Genomic DNA, 18964 nt, shown 5'->3' with positions numbered 1-18964 from the left:
GGAGTATGTAACGTGATTAGATGAATTTATCCCAAATACACCCCCCCTCCCCTCAAAAGATAGCCGGGTGCCCACCTAGGTGTGTTTTCCTTACATGTACATAGTTATTCTTTGAGGTTTACTCGCTGTAGATGACCACTTAGCTTAAACAGTTTCAAGCTTGAACAGCTTTGTAATTACCAATAGTTTTTGGAGCTTGGTACTGGAAAAAAATATGCCAAAGTATCTTATCCAGGCAATACAGGAAAAAGGAAAAAGGTCACAATATTTTGTTCAATGGTGTAAATTTTTAATCAAATAGCATACTGCATAATTTTTATTCACGTTGAAAAATCTTTTTCAAACTGCCGTTTCCTGTGATTGTTTTTGGTATATTTATTTTGATCACATAGCTATATGAACACGAAAATGTTATTCCAAGTCTTGTCTGAAAAAAATGCTTCTTGAGATATTTTACCTACTCTTTGCTGCCATAAAGAGGGGCCTTTTTTAAAGACAACACTGCAGCCAGCCAAAAACAAATTCAAAGAAAGGAACAAAAATCTTTTTTGAAAAAAAAAAGACAATATAGAAAACGATTGTGTCCTATGTTGAACATACAGAAATGAATCAGCAGATTAATGACCTTTTTCAGATAATCAACACGTGCACTGCAATCAACATTTAAAAAGTAAATAAGTAAAATAAGTGACTTTTCATCCATATGCTTCCTTCCTATACTGCACAAAAAATATGTTTATAGCTACATTATGATAATTTGTCAAGTCAGGTTGGGGGCTTCAAACGTGGAGCTCAACAATGTGCGCTGGGTTTGCCATTTTAACATTACATTTTATAAATGCAAAATGTATTTCTGTACACTCAATCATCCTTGCCGCCTGCTTTCAGCTGGTTAGGTTGTGTGTTTGGGTCCATCATTGAAGTCAGGTTCAGATGTGTATATTTTGAAGCTCTGAGATCCAAATCTTGATTGGCTACATTTATTTTACCACAAGACTCTAAACAAAACAAACAAGACATTTCCCTTTCCTTATTTTTATTTAAAAGGGCCACAACAGACCCTTTCAATATAATTTTCATAACATCAATTTAACCATACCACAAACTGAATACACTGCATTACCTAGTAAAAATAAATTACTGAGGAATGTAACAAAAGACAGTGAAGGAAAAGTGCACCAATCATAGTTGCACAAGAGGAGTTGTTTCTATGACTCCATTTAATGCTGTGGGTTTACTCAATTAATTTCAACCCTGCTGTAAGCAAAACAAAGTTAAACAGTTCAAAAGGATGATAATAATAATAATAATAATAAAAATCATCATACTGTGAGATTTTGAGACTAAACAGAAATCAAGTTGGTTCCGTATGCTGTGCGTATATCATCTACTGTGGGAAAGGTGGTGGCATGGGGTAGGGCACCATCGGTGGTGGGGGTGGTGGCTGTTGGCCCTGTGGTGGCGGCTGAGAGGTGAAAGGGAACGGGTGGTTCATGCCATTCTGAGAGCCCCTCTGAATGGCCCCGAACTGAGGGGGGCCCTGGAAACTTTGGTTACCAAAGGCACCCTGATTCCCTGGACCACCAAAATTTCCCTGTCCGTTACTGTTGCCATAACTGTTCCCATAGTTACCGCTAGAGTTACCACTGTTGCCTCCATAGTTGCCACCATTTTGAGCCTTATTGCCTCCAAAGGCCCCCTTTGGCCCATTGCCAAACCCTCTATCACTGTCCCTGTCCCTGTAGCTACTACCACCAAAGTTATTGCTCCTCCCACCTCCAGAATACCTATCTCGGCGGTCATCCTTGTAGCCACCTCTTCCCCCTCGTCCACGACCTGCAGGAAATTAAGACAGGAGAGGGACAGTGAGATGGGGGAAGGGCACAGACTTACTGATACCTTATTGTAGGTTCAGTATTTCAAGAAATGCTGACACTGAGTATCTATCTGGGTGTACCTCCATCTATCTGTACAAAAAAGTTTCTGCTTTTACCTCCTCTGTCTTCTGCCATCTGGATCAGTTTGGGGTTAATGGCCTGGTTGGCCTCACGCAGCACAGAGATCAGGTCACTGGCCTGTTTCATGTTGTTGGGGGTGAAGAAGGTGTAGGCTGTGCCCGTTTTTTGACTGCGGGCTGTGCGTCCAATGCGATGGATATAATCCTCGGAGGAGTTAGGGTAGTCATAATTGATGACAAATTTCACATCCTCCACATCTGTGAAAGTGTTGCAGTGTGGCAAAACAAAACATGGAGGCCACACAGGATTTTGCACACCACAACAGCCAGATCAAAGGGAAAAGTTAGCGAACAAACGGCTAGGGGAAGAAATGGTGATTAGGCTGCGAAGGAAATATGTTAAAAGCAACATAATTCTGTGTAAACATCTAATCCATGGGAATACTACTGTGGGAAGAGAGAAACGATGCACACTCCAATTGCTTACCATAATGAAATGATCCAAAAGACACTGTCTCCCTTTGTTACCAAGGGAGGAAATGGATTTAAGTCTTACCATTAAGGAGTATGCATTCACTAGTCCTTTCCCAATGCAGCGAAATCCCCCACAAATTGTCAAGTGACATCCAGGAGCTTCTACGCAGTTGGGCCAGGTTATGCACTGGGGCCTCCTCATGTGCCAATATGGGACCATTCAGTGGTAGATTTTTTCCCAGTACACTCTCAAAAGAAGCTTGATATTAAAAGGCCGCACTGCATGTCTTGCCAAGACCAAATAGACCACGTACTAATTTGATAGGGGTCCACCTCCAGGGAAAAAAACAAAAAAAAAGGGAAGAAAAACAAAAAACAAAAAACAAAAAGAAAAAGGCCCAACCATTGAACCCTGTGGGACCCCATCAGTGAACACAGAAAAATCCCCCCGCCCCCTTCATCAGTCTCATCAAGGCAAGATCTCCCAAGAAGCCAGTGTTCACTTGAGAAAATGTCTCTCGTTGGCAGGTCTCGACATGACTATAAAACGCAGGCGAGGGAGGAACTTTGGTTTGTCTCACTCTTTCTTCTCTCACTAGATGTTCCCGCTAACCCCCTAAACACATGTGCCAGGTCTCATCAATTTTCAGAGACAAATACAAGATTTCAAACTGCTCTCTCCATTTCAAGAAATCCAGCACTTTGACGGGAAAATAACAAACAACTGAAAGCTTTGACAGGCTCACAAGCACCCATGCTAAGTGATACAAGCTCCGAAAGTTAACAATTGTTCCAAATCTCAAACACGTGACTTGCAATACAGCGCTCTCTGACACAACAGCATGCAAGGCAAAAGTCACAGCTCCAAGCATATCAAAATTTTTTTTTAAACGTTTGAGTTGGAAACAGCTGGATGGCCTTTGTCAGGTGAAATCCATGGACAGAGAACAGATGTGTGTGTATTTCAACGAGATGTCAGAGACAAAGGCTTAGCCACATAGCCTTTTGAGGATCACTGGCACACAAGAGCTTTCACCTCTCTAGGCCCACTGGGTGGCAAGCCAGTTGAGCCTTTCCAATATGTCATCCTTCTCCCTCTCGAGGCCTGGGACTGTCATGCCTAGCGCCTGCCACAAAGACTCCACCTTAAGGTGAGAAAAACTCAGAAAATGCATAGAGAAGTTAAAGAAAGCAATACCACTTTCTTTAAAATAAGTGTAACACTGATAGGGAAGTAGAGCTACTCAATGACGTACTAACCTAAGCCACGGGAGGCCACATCTGTAGCGATGAGGATCGGAGCTTTGCCATATCTGAACTCTATAAAGGAAACAGACAGTATTTACTGAATAAGAGTGCAGTTTATGACATTGATTATCAAAAACAAAATCCAGATCCTTTTTTTTTTTTATTTCTATGATTAATGAGTCATTAAATTTTACCATTAAGGACCCAGTCCCTCTCCTGCTGGCTTTTGTCTCCGTGAATTCCCATCGCTGGCCACCTGTGATGACAAAGTTGGTGAAAAAAATGTATTACAGGTTTGTGTCCTATTATTTTTGTTTGACACAACTCAATCTTTAACACCTTAAAAGAAGAATTATAAATAAAATGAGGTATTTATGTCATTACCCATCTCTTCTCATCCTCCTGGTAAGTTCATCGCAGCGCCTTTTGGTCTCCACAAAAATAATGGTCTTGTTCTCTTTTTCACTCATTATCTCCTCAAGCAAACGAATCAGCCTGACAAACAAGAGACAGTGAATTAAAATACTACGCAAATCTAATTCATGGAAGCAAGGTTTTGAGAGGAACGAGACCCTGCAGAAAAGGACTGATGCAGAGTTTTCCCATCTAAGCTAAACCACTGAGCAACTAAAGAGGGAGGAATCCTCTGCTTACTTGTCCTCCTTTTCCATGTCATTGCAAACATCAACTATCTGAAGGATGTTGTGATTAGCGCTGAGCTGCAGTGCTCCAATGTTGATTTGTACATAGTCCTTCAGGAAATCTTCAGCCAGCTGGCGAACTTCCTTAGGCCAAGTGGCGCTCCACATCAGGGTCTGACGGTCTGGCTGATAAAGACAAGAGGGAAGACTTGAACACAATTATGATGCTTCTAAGTTAAAGTCACACTCACACTCTACTATTTAAGCTACCTAATGTAAAATACAAATGATTTGTCATTTTACATTCCATTTCAAGGAAATCCTTAAAAAGTAGCAAGATACAGGACTGTGTTTTGACCATTTTCTTTATTATACTCATAACACTGTCAATTATCCCTGATGCAAGGAAATGATAAAACTCACCCGGATTTGTTCCACTATCTTTCGGATCTGTGGTTCAAATCCCATGTCCAGCATGCGGTCAGCCTCATCCAGTACAAGGTAAGTGCAACGGCGCAAATTAGTCTTACCGCACTCCAAGAAGTCAATGAGACGACCTGGGGTAGCGATGCAAATCTCAACTCCTTAAACAATAAGAAGAAGCACATTATATCAATCTTTAAATACCTGAAGACTCTGATCGGATTAAAAAATACTTCAACCAGTCAATGTAATGTTTCAATCATAAAAAAAGAGTTAAAAAAAAATCCTACCCCTCTCAAGGTCCCTAATCTGAGGTCCTTTGGGTGCACCGCCATAGATGCAGGTGCTCTTCAGACGGGAGGCCCGGCCGTATTCAGCAGCTACTTGTTGCACCTGCTGGGCCAGCTCACGGGTTGGTGCTAACACCAAGCACTAAAGGAGTTAAAAAAACAAACCAAAAAACCTAATCAGCGCATCCTTCAAGAAAGAACACCACAACTGTCCCGTTTAAACTGCAGGCTTCATTCATGCTCAGTAGTTAAGTTCCATGCTTTTGATGCAAAGTGTGATGACTATGGATTCTCTGAATCCTCCATGTACACATGAAAAACAAGAATAAACCTATAGATCAACATCTATCACATTTCAAGTCATACTGGGGAAAGACTATGCAGAAACAAAAAAATACAAATACAAAAATGGCATGTCATTTATTTTCCCAAAACTTTTAAAGACTGGAAAATTTTCAAATTTAAATTTCATGACTTCTAGGCTCTGCATTACCATATAAAGCCTGATTAGCTCAACATAGCAGGCTTTCATCACCTCACAGGATCTCAGCTTGACTGTTAACATCTAACTGCCCCTTGCTTCTTGCAAAAATGTAAAGCATAATACAGACATTAAAACTCTAACATAGCAGCATTTGTTTGTGATTTTTTTGCAGTTTACAAATAAAATAAATGCATTTTCAAGTGGAGAAATACATCTCTAGAAGACGTTTACAGACAAAGTCTTATCAGAACTTTAGTGAGAAGCCTTCAACTCTTCCTGTTCATGAAAAGAGTCTGAAAGGTGACTCATTTATTCACGCAACTGACAATCACACACTATGAGGACATGTTCGACAGTGTACTCACAATCGGTCCATCTCCGTGCTCCAAAAATGGCTGATGTTGGATGTGGACAATTGCAGGCAGGAGGTACTGTCAAAGAAAAAACAGTGAATGCAAATCTTATTACATTCTTGTTCCAAATGAGAACCACTTGTCTCTGACATCAGATTCTTACTCCCACAAAAATCTGCAGAAAGTATTTAAAGATTTAAAGTTATAGGTGAGCAGGGTTGACCGTGAATTTAGGTGCACAGTAGAGGTGGTTTCACAATCATAACTGATCACTTACTGCTAGGGTTTTACCAGACCCCGTCTGAGCGATGCCAACCATGTCTTTGCCACTGAGTGCAACTGGCCAACCCTGAGCTTGAATTGGAGTTGGTTCCGTCCAGTTCTGTTTTACAATGACATCCATGACATAGCCTAGAAAAAATAAATAAAATGAAGGCATGTACGTTTAGGAGGAAGACTTAAATTTCTCACAGTGAGAGGATTAGCTGCACTATTTTTCACTTCAATTAAAAACATGTTGTTAACGTGTTATTATTACATGATTAGGATGGTGGAACATGAATTTTGACTCACTTGGAAACGCAGCTTCATGGAATTTTACGATTGGTTTAGGGCAATCTCTGCCTTTGACTGTAACTTCTTTGCTTCTTCGGTACTGCTCAACCTCTTGCTGGAAACAGAGGAAGCAAATAAAAAGTTAATACAAATACACTGAAGTGGTTTCGGTGGTTGATGCTGATATTTGTGACGGCAAGGGGTCCAGTGCTCCATTTGCAAAGCCAATATCATGTAATAATGAAAATGATTATATTTGGAATTGAAATTTGGAAAATAAATGAACTATAACAAATAATAAAAAGCAGGCATTTCTGCACAGGCATTGCATTTTTTTTCCTGAGGAAAAAAAAATATATATACATGCATATATACAAACATGTATATACACATAGATCCAAACATACATATATAAACTCACATGCATACATAGATACACACACACATACCTATACACATAAATAAACACAAAACATACGTACACATATATTCTATTTATTTGGGTAGCTAATAAATTGGTCCATTGCTACACACAAAGTCCACATAGAAAACAGAAATAAAAGTCCATAGTTATGAGATTTGGATTAAACAGTATTGTTTTTCTCCTTGAGAAAAACCAACCATTTATATTTGATAAAAATATAAATGTGAAAAAGAAAAAGAAACAGAGGGAAACCATTCTTACTAGTGGTCTGCGGGTGGCATCTGGGTGTTCCTGGTAGAAGTTCTTTTGAAACTTTGGAAGCTCGTCAAGGTTCCAGTGCTTCTTTCGCAGCCTGTCACCAGGGTTTCCAAACTTTCCAGGGGGAGGTCCCCCTCTCGGGCCTCCTCCACCCCCACCAAATCGAGGTGGGCCTCCACCATACCTAATACAAAAAGAAAAGAAAAACACATATGAAAGCACAATCAGCTACAGCATTTATTATAGAGCCTTTTCAGCATTCAACACATTCTAATGCTGAACAGCGAACTGAAAATGAGAGGTTATGTGATTCAAGAAAGGCATTCTCAAAATAAAAGTAAGACCTCGTTCATATTGTCATCAAGGTCATCCTTGCTTGGACATGGATGCAGGGAGTCATACAGTTTTATGTTTACAAAACCAGTCTTTTCTTCCATCAGCACTTGTTTTTCAACAGTTATCGTTAGTTGTTTAAGTAAAATGGTGGGGCACAAATATTGCTACTGCAATATATTGTTTCACTTCGTCTGGCTACACAGCATCACTACACTGACACAATGTTGTACAATGGACAAAATCAAAAATCACACTTACCTACCTAACAATTACCTATTGTGACACTGATATGATATGATTATTGGTCCAAATATATATTTTTTATTCAAAGAAGATGTTATAAAGAGGTTCTCCACTCTCATTTAGACTTGATATGTTGACATTTGTTTTGGTGTGCCTAGCCTAAACAGTCTAGCTTAAACCAAGACTATGTTGTATACTGTTTCATCTCCCCAGTCAAAGACTGTGAAACTGACAATAAAATACACGGTTCCTTTTTGTTTTTAAATGAGTAGTCTTTTCCAATTTCACAAATATGATGATGTAACAAGACAAACCGATTGGCTTGCAATCGATCGCAAGATTGTATAGTTATCAATATCGTTTCTGTAAGTCATGTTAAGTAGTTACTCGGTAAATGTCACGCTTATTTATGAAACGAACCAATAAAGTTAGTTCCAATTTAGAGTTACTGACTTTGACAGCAACAGTATGTAAAATAAAGGCCTTGGCTTTGAACTTGTATTTTTAGAAACACTCCCCGGCGAAGCTGCAGGTAAACAATCAAATGACAGTCCCCTGACTCACGGTACGTGAATTCGTCGGAGAAAACATGACCTTGTGGATTCATTCTGCCCTCGGTACCCGGCTTATAGGTGACACTGTTGAACTGAACACAAATTGTTTAAAACAATAACTGGGGCCCCTGCGTCCCAAATATCGGAGTGTAACGTGCATCCGCAGGAAGAGACACCACTGCGTCACATGTCCGGATTACCAGACGGCTGCCGTACGAACCGCAGCAGGACGCCGAGGCGGAATCGTCGTCAGCTGCCATTTTACCTCTAATCGGAAGAGAAACCGGGAAGAGCCAGCTATAACACGTTTAGCTGCAACGTTTAGTTTTCCAAAGTTCAATTTAATGCATGGACATAATTAAATAACAAACAGTGAAATTAACCATATAATGTATGGGGGGGAATATGCTGGTAATATTTAAGCTAAAAGCCGCGTGCTAATGTACGCCGTTCATTTCGACAAAAGATAAGAAACCAATAACTGACTGCCGACTTACCCTCTATCTCTGCCACGATCTCTGTCTGAAAACCCGGGCATTGCGTAGCAGAAAGCTGCGGTAATAGACGGGGTTGTCGGTTGTCGACTGGTCAACAAATAGGTTATAATTTCAACAACTAAAGACGACACGGAGAAAATAAAAGAAAATGCCGACAGACAAAAGTCTGTCTTGAGAGACGGATGTGAGGTCAGGCGAGGCGGATAACATTATATCAATGCGCGTATTGCCATAGTACCGTCTGCAGCCTAGTACTATTTTATTGCCTCAGAATAACGCCCCAGACATGTTAAAGCTAAACATGTTATAAGAAATACATGCACAACCTTTTATAAACATTTGGGGTTTTTTTACGTTTCCAACCCTTTTATTCTTTTGGTCATCTTTTTAAGATCCAAAGTATATACATATTTAAACACCCAAAAGACAACAAGAAATAAAGTGTTGAATACTGTGTCATAACTAAATGAAAAAACTGTGTAACGGTCACGCACCGCATCGTAATACGTCGCAAAGCAGCCTTTTGAAAAATGTAATTTAATCTTTTTCCTTTTGACCCCAAGGAAGAGCAAAAGAAACATTGATCATCAGAAGAGAATACAATTATTGTGAAGGGGACCCATGTCATGAACTGCATCATTTTCAAAATAAACCTTTTGCCTCAATGATGAGAATGATGCAGCATTTCAAATATGTTGCTCCGATCTGCTTAATATCCCGTATTTCAAATGTAAACTGCACAGTTTTTGAATCAATCCTATTCCTTTAATCTATTCTTTCTTGTAATGTTTGCATTCCATATTTTTCCCACTGAAATATTTGAATTGTTTACATTTATATCCTGATTTTAATGTTTCGCTCATTGATTGTCACCTGTGTGTACAGACAGATCGGAAGGAGATCGTTTTATATATAAGTTGAAAGGAATTTGGCTTCATTGACTTTCTCAGTCTGAGGAGACACATCATAGGGAGCAAGAGGAAATATACCAACCCCACAAAAGATACTTTCCATCCATTGCCCATCACTAAAGAGGTGATGGGACAGTGGTGACTTGGATTTTGGGTCTTGATCTCTGAAGAGAAACAGCTGTGATATTATTTATATTCAGGAGTTATTACGCTAATTATATTTAGGACTTCTTTCTACATTGCCGTTTAAAGATTAAAGCAAGATCGTGTGTGTGTGTGTGTGTGTGTGTGTGTGTGTGTGTGTGTGTGTGTGTGTGTGTGTGTGTGTGTGTGTGTGTATACAATGAATATGACTTTACTGTTCTTTTGCTTTTGGATTTTAGTCATTACTTTTTGCTGGTGGATTTTTGCTTTGGGTTTGACTGATGAATAATACCTATGGAAGAACTGCAATACAAAGTAAGTGTTTTCAAAAACTCTTCTTTGTCAGTGAATTTAACCCTGGTAATATGCTTGATTGGTAAAGTAATGAAACAGTTAATGAACTCATTTTTCACAAACTTTATTAATGAGATACAGGAACCAACCTAAACAATAATAACTAAAAAGACTAGGTAGCCTGGTAAAAACGTCTCTTGTAGGTACTTTGTAAAAAGTCTTTGTATATGATATGTATTCAAAATAGAGACATGCTTTTTCCTACAATTAATCAGAAGAGATTTTAAGCAGAAACAGGTCTGACTCTGTAAATTCACATCATGATGATATCAACCAATGTTTTTTTTTTTTATCTCCATCTTCATCCTGTGACTATTTAGCCCCAACATAGTGTTCATTTGTGAGTGAGAAGGAAGTTGTGTGACAACCTAGAAATATGAAGAGGAGAATTATTTCACACAGTTATAGTTCATTAATAAAGCAGAACGAGCAGCTTAATCTCCATGTCAAATATCAAGTTAGGCCTTTTCTTCAAAATATTGGTCGCATTTGAGTTGTTCCCAATGCTGTTGAGAGCTTCCAAAATACAATCCATTCATTTTATAATGGTTTACTTTTAATTTATGACGATGGACACAATGCAGTCGTTACTCACCTCCTCTGGGATCATTCAACCACTTCATCGCTTCCTCTAATTCAGGCCATTAAATCTCTTTTTTCCTGTGTTTCAAAAATACAATATAACAGTAAATTAGGATGCATAGTCATCTTAAACCTCAAAAAGCAGGTGGAAATATTGGGAGAAAGGCCCACGGCGGCAAATTAAATGCAAATCATTCTCGCAATCATTTCATCTACTGATGAGAGTTTATTAACCAGTGTTTACACGCAAATAAGGAAACATTTCTAAGCACCTGTGACACCCAGTTTTAAAGGAGCTTCTTAGACACATACGGTTGCATGAATGCAAGAATTGGGGCAAATCATTCATAAGTAGAAGCCATTCAGACAGTGCTGCAAAGGCAAACTTTTGGCCCATGGCACTTTCATGCTCAGTCCTGAATCGAATCTGTAACCAGTGATGGGTGGGTCCTCACACCCGTGGTCACGTTGTAGAGTGTGGCTGTTCTGCGGAGTAAGAGGGTGATGAAACCTGATCATATTTAGATTTTGTGTGAAGGCGCAGACTAATGTGTGCTCTGTTATCCGTCCCCCTGTCTCTGTCCCTCTCTTTCACACCAACAGGTCAAAGCAGATGGTCAAAGGCAATTTCTTCGACATTATTTTTAGAATTTGTTGGGTCTCTGTGTTAAGATTTAAGACTTTGAATCCAGACCTGCTCTATCTGATAAGTATTATGAGATCACCTTTGATAAATGCATAAAATTTACCTGACTTGATGCGTGTTTTTCTTGTGTCCACTCGGTGGCACTGAAGAATACACACTTTACATACATAATGCTGCTGTGCTCAGGTGAAGTGATGGTTTGTTTCTGCAGTCTTACTTACCCTAACCATGAGAAGGTGTTACAATGTTAATTTAAACATCTGATGATGTAGAGTCCAGTTACATGTCATCTTGGTAAAATAATTGCCTAAGTCTTCCATCAATTTTCTTCCACTTATCCTGTTAAGGGTCATGGGGGGGGGGGGGGGCTGGAGCCTATCCCAGTGGCTTTCAGGTGAGAGGCGGGGTTCTTCCTGGACAGGTCACCAGTCCATCACAGGGCCAACACATAGAGACAGACAACCATTCACACTCACAGTCACACCTACAGTCAATTTAGAGTATCAATCAGCCTCGTCCTCTCTTGATGTCTTTGGACTGTGGGAGGAAGCTGGAGTACCAGAGAGAACCCACACAGGAACAGGGAGAACATGGAGACTCCACACAGAAAGATCCTGTGCTGGAGCCGGGGCTCAAACCCGGAACCTTCTTGCTGTGAGGTGACAGTGCTGACCACTGCACCATCGTGCAGCTGGTGCTATGACTTATGTGCCCCAAAATGTTATGGATTCATCCTTGGCCAAAAACCAAAACATCCTCACAGTTTTTCTGCTGACAAACTGACAAATGTCACAGAAAACATGAGCTCCTGGATACCCAAAGCACATTTGGAGCACATGGTGTAGGGGGTAGTTTTACAGTTCTCAGGTAAATTGTACACTTCAGCTTCAAAACTACAGATGGAAGTACATTTCTCATACTAACTGATGCTGATGTGGAAGCAGACATTTGCTCTACTTCCTACTCTGTACTGCCTGCATTTATTATGATGATAAAAGCCATACTTGGTGACTGAGTTTTCTGATATAGCACAGACAGATAGAAATGTTCTTCATCAGTGGGATCAGTTAATAAAGTGGTAAACCAACTCACCACAGAGCTTCTCCCTCAATGCGCCTCTTTCATTGCAGAATTTATTAATGGTATCCAATAACTCTCTTCTCTTTCTTTGGCAATCACTCACTATTGAAGCAAGGTGAATAACACGACATCAACTGAGCATTCATATATTTTATCTTTTAGTTTTAAACTATGATTATTAAATTGAACAGAAAACTTACTCTGTACCCAGAGACAAATGATCCCTGTCAGGAGGATGAGACACAGCAAACCCAGAAGAACTGAATCAGTTCTGATATATCTCGTCTTCTGGGAGGCTTTAAAGACAACTTAACACGTAAATTATCAACATAAGACTTCTGGCATAATTCATATTATTGTAAATACAGTTAGAACAAAAAACAACAACAACAACAACAACAGTGAAACACTCTTATGCAATATGTGAAGTTGCAATTTATTTATAAAATTCAAGATACCATTAAAGAACATTATCCGCACCACAAAGAATCAGACCACACAGAACATGAAGCTGGAATCTTAAATGTTAAAAAAAAAGGGAAATATTGAAGCCCATGTCAATTTCTGCCGTTTGATCCATACCTGGGTGCTGTACCTCTGCAGGTCCTGGTATATTTGGTGACATGCCCTCTACCCAGGGGCAATCATACACCCTCAGGCTCTCTGCGCTAACATAAATGTCTACACATTCTTTCGTGACATCCAAATCACACGGATTTTCCATGATCATGGCAGGCTCGTCATACACATTCTCCGACATGATTTTCTTGCGCCTGTCATACAATAATCACCCGAATTAAATCCGTATTCTAAAGAAAGTTATATTTTAATCCCGAAATATAGTTGTCTGAGAAGAGGCTGGATCATGCTGGTGACTGCCTGAAAAAGGGAAGAACAGAAGATGAGGAAGTCAGAGGTGGTTCAGATCTGATTACTGATGAGTTTTGACCCTAAATAGGAAATCACTGCTCAAGTTTCAGTGAACGCATAAAATTTTATAATGGACACGTGGATACTAATGAATGATTCAGTAAACTGCAGGCCTTTAGTTGACACGAACTCAAATGCTATAAGTAGATTCTTCGAGCAACTGTACTTGACTCCAGTACTGTTTTTTGAGTCTTTATTTGTGTATCACCTGTGTAATTAATGTGTATACTGTACATGTGCCACCTCTAGTTGTGAGGACGTTTCCTGAAATAAATTTGAACCAAAACAAAATGTGCAAATATTTCTTTCAAAAATATTTGTTCTCAATGTGATGTATTTTCCCATCAATCAAGCAGTTAAAACAGGAGACAGTAAAAACAACAACAACGACAAAAAACGTGCACAGTGATGTCCCATACAGAACCATATCCTCTTTTTTTAATCTGTGGTTTAAATGCAGTACACTTCCATCAGATGTCACTAGAGGCTGCAACTTTGTGGTAGAAAGCGAGAAGAGGAAGCAAGATTTTAGCAACTAAAAAATACACATCTTTTTATGTACCATTGAGGCCAGTGAATGAAAAATGGAATGCAGACTACATAAGAGAGACTTTGAAATGACTGCTGTTCCAGCACCCGGTGAGACAAAATTCATGTTTTAACTTTTAATACCTTTGTTGGCTTGTTGGGGATTTCTACCAGTAAATGAATGTATAAACATGACGGAACCCTCCTCTTTATGTGTGAGTATGGCTACAGTTATTTTTTATTTGTTAATTTATTAATATATACAACATATAATTGGCTGCATGGTGGTACAGTGGTCAGCACTGTGGCCTCACAGTAAGAAGGTTCTGGGTTCGAGTCCCAGCTCGGGCACAGGATCTTTTTGTGTGAGTCTTCATGTTCTCCCCGTGTCTGCGTGGGTTCTCTCCGGGTACTCCGGCTTCTTCCCACTGTCCAAAGACATGTAATTGGGGACAAGGCTGATTGATACTCTAAATTGACCGTAGGTATGAATGTGAGTGTGAATGGTTGTTCGTCTCTCTATTTTGGCCCTGCGATGGACTGGCGACCTGTCCAGGGTGAACCCCGCCTCTCGCCCGTTGACGCTGGGATAGGCTCCAGCCCCCCCGCGACCCTTAATGTACAGGAATAAGCGGAAGATGACGATGGACAATATACAATTTTAAATTCTAATTCAGCGTACTCTCATTCTGCATTCTTCCTCTCTGTCTTGACTTTTTTTCCCCCCTCGCCTTCCCTCACATCTCCACTCCCCTGCCAGTCCTATTTTGAGTGTCTGTTCCCTTCTTCCCTCCTGTCTGTGTGTCTTCATATGTATGTACCATATATCTATGGTTAATATAGAAATTATACATCTTTACTTAATACTTGTGTCAGTTGCAGGTAAAAACAGCAAGGAGGGAGACATGTTTAAAGATTCAGACATTTATGAAAATATTCCAAGGGACAATTTGAAACTAAGCAGGACTGCATGTGCGAGCCCAGGTAAATGAAGGTGGCTACTATCATGTGAACTGCATGATAGGGACACGTTAAAACTAGGAAAACAAATTATGTCTTTAAAGTAATGCTCTAAAAAACATACTAAGCCTGGACCATCATCTGACAAATCTTCAACCCTCAGGTGCTAATGATGACTGGAAAGGTTCCTCCAGAGGTGTTGCAGTGTTGCTGTGTCTGCTGCTGCTGCTGCTGCTGCTGCTAACAGGACTCATAACTCTGGCCGTTATGTGTGAGGATGTTAGTCACATGCTGCCAAAGATATAAGAATGCTGGCGATGGTGGTAACACTTTTCACTTGTTGTTGTGTCACGCAAAGTCACCAGAGGAAGATCTGAATGGGAAATGAAAATGGCTGTGATAAACAACAGCCACAACAACCAGACCAGAGAGGGTATCGACTTAAAGGCCAGGGTCAACAACGTGACTCAAAAACTGGACCAGTTACAGACCAGTTTCAACAGCCTTTCTTCACAACATGACCAGCTCAAGAGAAGACTTGGGAGTGAGATTACAGGTAGTCGTTTATTTCCTTTTCTTGCTGTCAAACATCATTCAAAAGTGCATATTGATGATATGATATTCAGACATGAGTTCATGAGTGGAAAATGGCAATCATGTAAATGGACTCAATTTTGGACCTTCATCCCCACCACCATCAATTTTCTTTTCTCATTCCTTGAACTCCATGCATCCATCCATTATCTTCTGCTTATTCCTGTTAAGGGGGGGGGGGCTGGATTCTATCCCAGTGTCTACGGGCAAGAGGCGGGGTTCAACCTGGACAGGTCGTCAGTCCATCGCAGGGCCAACACATAGAGACAGACAACCATTCACTCTTACGGTCAATTTAGAGTATCAATCAGCCTCGTCCCCTCTTGATGTCTTTGGACTGTGGGAGGAAGCTGGAGTACCAGAGAGAACCCACACAGGAACAGGGAGAACATGGAGACTCCACACAGAAAGATCCTGTGATGGAGCCGGGACTTGAACCCGGAACCTTCTTGCTGAGAGGCGACAGTGCTGACCACTGCACCACCGTGCCGCCCTCCTTGAACTACCTTTCTTCAACTTTTGATCTGACATGTGTTCTTGCATGACAGTCCTATGTCTCAGATGCAAAGCTTTATTTGGTCGATCCAAGTTGTTAAATCTTTGGCTTCCCAACCAGCTCCATAATTTCAACAACCCTGTAAACTGATTCACACTGTTCTTGAGCTCCATCTCCAGAAAGCTGTCAGTCACCATCTGTACAAAGAAGAGAAGAGTGAGACAAGTATTCCAGCTTTTGTCTGGACAGACTGATGCTTTTGTGGTCAGCTGATAATAAAATGGCTGCAAATTTTGATGGAGACTTTTCCTCTTCGTCATCATGGGTGTTAACTTTGTTCATTTTCACGTTAAACTCTGCTGCAGTGAAAGGAACACTTCCTCTTCCTCCCAAATGTTGTGAGGGAGACTCGTCTTGTATCACCCGTGAGATGCACAGTGGACTTCCCCTTGATGTCAGCAATCTGAGCTTCATCTACCATGTTGAACTCCAAGTCTCAGTTTTCAGTACAGCTGGGATAGAGAGATGTGATTGTGATGAAGCTGAGTGAGTGAGCGAGTCCCTAAAGCCCACACACAGAGGAGAGAAGGGTATCTCAGTTCTTGTATCGCTCTGGGGAGGATGGTAACTCAGCATATTTCTGAGAAAGTTGGTGCATTCCTCAAGAGCCTGTCTTTTTTGCCATCAGTAACTGTAAATACATGAATACTGTCTGATAAAGAACACCTTTAATTTAAAATCAAGTACCCACAATGAGATATTGTTTTGTTTTGTTTTTCATTTGAAACAGCTCTGCTCAACCAACTTGGATGGAGGCGCTTCCAAGACAGTTTTTATTACATTTCTTCTCAGAATAAATCCTGGCTAGAAAGTCGAAAGGACTGTCTGAAGAGAAATGCAGACCTGGTGATTGTTAACACCAAAGAAGAACAGGTGAGCATCTGCATGGAGTCTCTGCGGGAGTGAAAACTGTTTTTAATGTTGTTTTCATGCTGACATTTTTTTTTCTTTATATAAACAAGAACTTTCTGAGAAGTTTTAGGAAACAGCTGTGGCTCGGACTGACTGACAAAGACAGAGAAGGCTTTTGGACGTGGGTGGACGGGACTCCACTGATCAAAAGGTTCACACATGTTGGTTGTGTCGCTACTGCATTGCTGCTTTTGCCATGTTACAAATCAGGCCACCCACTCACACTCTCATTAAGAGGAAAGGTACACTCAGAATTTTTGTAGCTTGACCAACAGTAAAGACTAGAATTCAAGGAATCACAGCCTCACCATTCTGTAAAATATTTCTACCTGCTCATTCTTTTAAAAGGTGGGTGATGAGTGTGTCCATAGAGGCTCATCAGCTGTGGTTCCAGCCAGCGCTTCAACAGCTGCTATGTTATCAGAGGTTCATTGACTGTGGTAGCTTGCGATTGTGAGTGCATTGCCTGTTGTTTGTGAGCAGAGCCACGGGTTGTGTGACGTCATCAAACCTCTCTGACTTTGATCTATGGCTTTGATCTCAGTCACTGCAGTGCCTAAAATCTCAGTCTGCATGTGCGTCTGTATGAATTATGTCTCTGTCATCAAGCTCTTCAGTTGAAAACTCTTCAGAATCCTTACGGTCACAGTCATTCTAACTGTCATCTCGACTCAGGGGTCTGCAGAAAGAGACTGCTCTTTCATCTGTCAGTGCAGAGCCTGAATTCTGTCTCTCATCCTGTCAGCTTTGATCTCTGACTGCTTTGATCACCACATACAAACTGACCACATCAAAGCCGGCTACAATCTTGTCTGTCATACAGACCTCTTACATTTATGGCAAAAAAAAGACTCATATGATGATTATCATTGCTCATTTATGTTTTGCATTTATGGTAATAACTGTAAAAATTGATATGATCGACCCCTCACACTTACAGCTTCATTCAGTCAGGCTGCGCAAACACCTTGAAGATGAATCCTTCATCATTTGACACTTTGACTCTTCTTGACTGTTGGAGTTGCTGAAATGTTCTTCGATAAAGCTCCATTTCTATTTTTGGGTTTCAGCTACTGGAACACTGGCGAGCCTAATGGCGTTTCATCAAGAGATGAAGACTGTGGTGAAATTATGAATTTTGAAAAGGAAAAGGGTTGGAATGATAAACTGTGTAACCTAAAACAATACTGGATCTGTGAAATGACATTTTCTATATAACTCAGCCACCAAATTTAACATGATGTTTAAGGAAGCTTGATATTGCATTCCCCATTTTTTGCTATAACTGCCAATGAAAACCAAAAGTATGATGAAGGGGACACATGCAGGCAGCTTGGTTCGCTGATGTGAATGCTGAAAGTGACTGATATTTCAAGACTCACTGCTATAAAAAACTTGATTCTGTGTCTAGTAGCCAAATATTTTCTGACCTTAAACCAAAACAATCGCTTCAGTCACTGCGAAATACAGCCAGAGCACCGCTTCAGCCACAGCTGAATTGATCAGGAGTCAGAATGTGAAAAGTGCTTTATAAACAGTCGAATTGTGATGCTCTTTAGATATCCTGACAACAGACCAAATATATCACCACTTCGGTCTCCACTATTGTTTCTCTTACTGCAAAATAAACTTTCTCTTTGTTGAATTTCAAGTTTTTGGAAGTTTTGTTAATTTTTAAGGGAACATGCACAGATGCACGTCATTAGTAGTCGAAAGATGGGTAAAATACTGCATAAACTCTCACAGCACCACCAGCAGACAGTTAAGCAATTTAATTTCTGTAAACATTTGTACTGTGTCAAAAAGGAACAATCTCTGAGCTGGTTGCTCGATCTCCTTCTCTCTCTGCAGTTTTAGTCAACATTACTTAGCTTATCCTCCGTTATTTAACATAAGAACTACAGGCCTCATGCGTGACCTTACACACAAATTTGTTCTTAATTATTTAGTACTCCTATTCTTACACATAGGAAGTGAAATCTGGTGGTCTGATATGAAAGCAAAACAAAACCAGGAATGTGAAGTGGGAG

General features: G+C 40.3%; 2 protein-coding genes and 1 long non-coding RNA gene across 5 annotated transcripts; 1 reads left to right on the top strand and 2 right to left on the bottom strand.

Annotated features, from left to right (window-relative positions):
• Positions 1-303: 303 nt before the first annotated feature.
• LOC147257301 (putative ATP-dependent RNA helicase DDX5) lies at positions 304-8933 on the bottom strand. The gene is made up of 13 exons (XM_086211127.1): positions 8738-8933; positions 7111-7291; positions 6444-6540; positions 6148-6281; positions 5883-5948; positions 5034-5175; positions 4744-4904; positions 4334-4506; positions 4064-4174; positions 3874-3935; positions 3692-3751; positions 1994-2215; positions 304-1836 (listed from the first exon to the last, which is right to left on the bottom strand). The coding sequence occupies exons 1-13, from the start codon at positions 8776-8778 to the stop codon at positions 1388-1390; spliced, it is 1899 nt and encodes a 632-aa protein (XP_086067253.1). The 5' UTR covers positions 8779-8933; the 3' UTR covers positions 304-1387.
• Positions 8934-10262: 1329 nt separating this feature from the next.
• On the bottom strand, positions 10263-13329 carry LOC147257300 (uncharacterized). Of its 2 annotated transcripts, none has more exons than XR_015117471.1 (5): positions 13037-13329; positions 12655-12762; positions 12467-12556; positions 10742-10806; positions 10263-10514 (listed from the first exon to the last, which is right to left on the bottom strand). It is a non-coding gene; the product is annotated as an uncharacterized LOC147257300 (long non-coding RNA). The 2 variants fall into 2 exon arrangements; XR_015117470.1 differs by having other exon boundaries at positions 12655-12750.
• A 579-nt stretch (positions 13330-13908) lies between these two features.
• On the top strand, positions 13909-18531 carry LOC147257299 (CD209 antigen-like protein C). 2 transcript variants are annotated; one of them, XM_086210164.1, is made up of 7 exons: positions 13909-14023; positions 14789-14896; positions 15036-15143; positions 15231-15428; positions 16753-16895; positions 16985-17085; positions 18005-18531. In XM_086210164.1, exons 1-7 carry the CDS (start codon positions 13969-13971, stop codon positions 18150-18152), a joined length of 861 nt encoding a protein of 286 aa, XP_086066290.1. In that variant the 5' UTR covers positions 13909-13968; the 3' UTR covers positions 18153-18531. The 2 variants fall into 2 exon arrangements, with proteins under 2 accessions (XP_086066290.1, XP_086066291.1); XM_086210165.1 differs by having other exon boundaries at positions 13966-14023; positions 14795-14896.
• The last annotated feature ends 433 nt before the right edge of the window (positions 18532-18964 follow it).

This window comes from Aulostomus chinensis, chromosome 8 (assembly GCF_037954235.1).
Source record: "Aulostomus chinensis isolate RoL2024-O1b breed Wild chromosome 8, RoL_Achi_v1.0, whole genome shotgun sequence".
Taxonomy (NCBI): domain Eukaryota; kingdom Metazoa; phylum Chordata; class Actinopteri; order Syngnathiformes; family Aulostomidae; genus Aulostomus; species Aulostomus chinensis.
This window is presented reverse-complemented; position numbering and strand designations above follow the sequence as displayed.

Excerpts from the sequence above, each read along its gene's own strand:
- LOC147257299 (XM_086210164.1), top strand. The coding sequence starts at position 13,969 with ATGGAATGCAGACTACATAAGAGAGACTTTGAAATGACTGCTGTTCCA. Across the intron at positions 15,429-16,752 it reads ACTTGGGAGTGAGATTACAG|CTCTGCTCAACCAACTTGGA; the intron begins GTAGTCGTTTAT and ends CATTTGAAACAG. Across the intron at positions 17,086-18,004 it reads GGGACTCCACTGATCAAAAG|CTACTGGAACACTGGCGAGC; the intron begins GTTCACACATGT and ends TTTGGGTTTCAG.
- LOC147257301 (XM_086211127.1), bottom strand. The coding sequence starts at position 8,778 with ATGCCCGGGTTTTCAGACAGAGATCGTGGCAGAGATAGAGG. Across the intron at positions 3,936-4,063 it reads AGGAGGATGAGAAGAGATGG|GTGGCCAGCGATGGGAATTC; the intron begins GTAATGACATAA and ends TTGTCATCACAG. Across the intron at positions 1,837-1,993 it reads GATGGCAGAAGACAGAGGAG|GTCGTGGACGAGGGGGAAGA; the intron begins GTAAAAGCAGAA and ends AATTTCCTGCAG.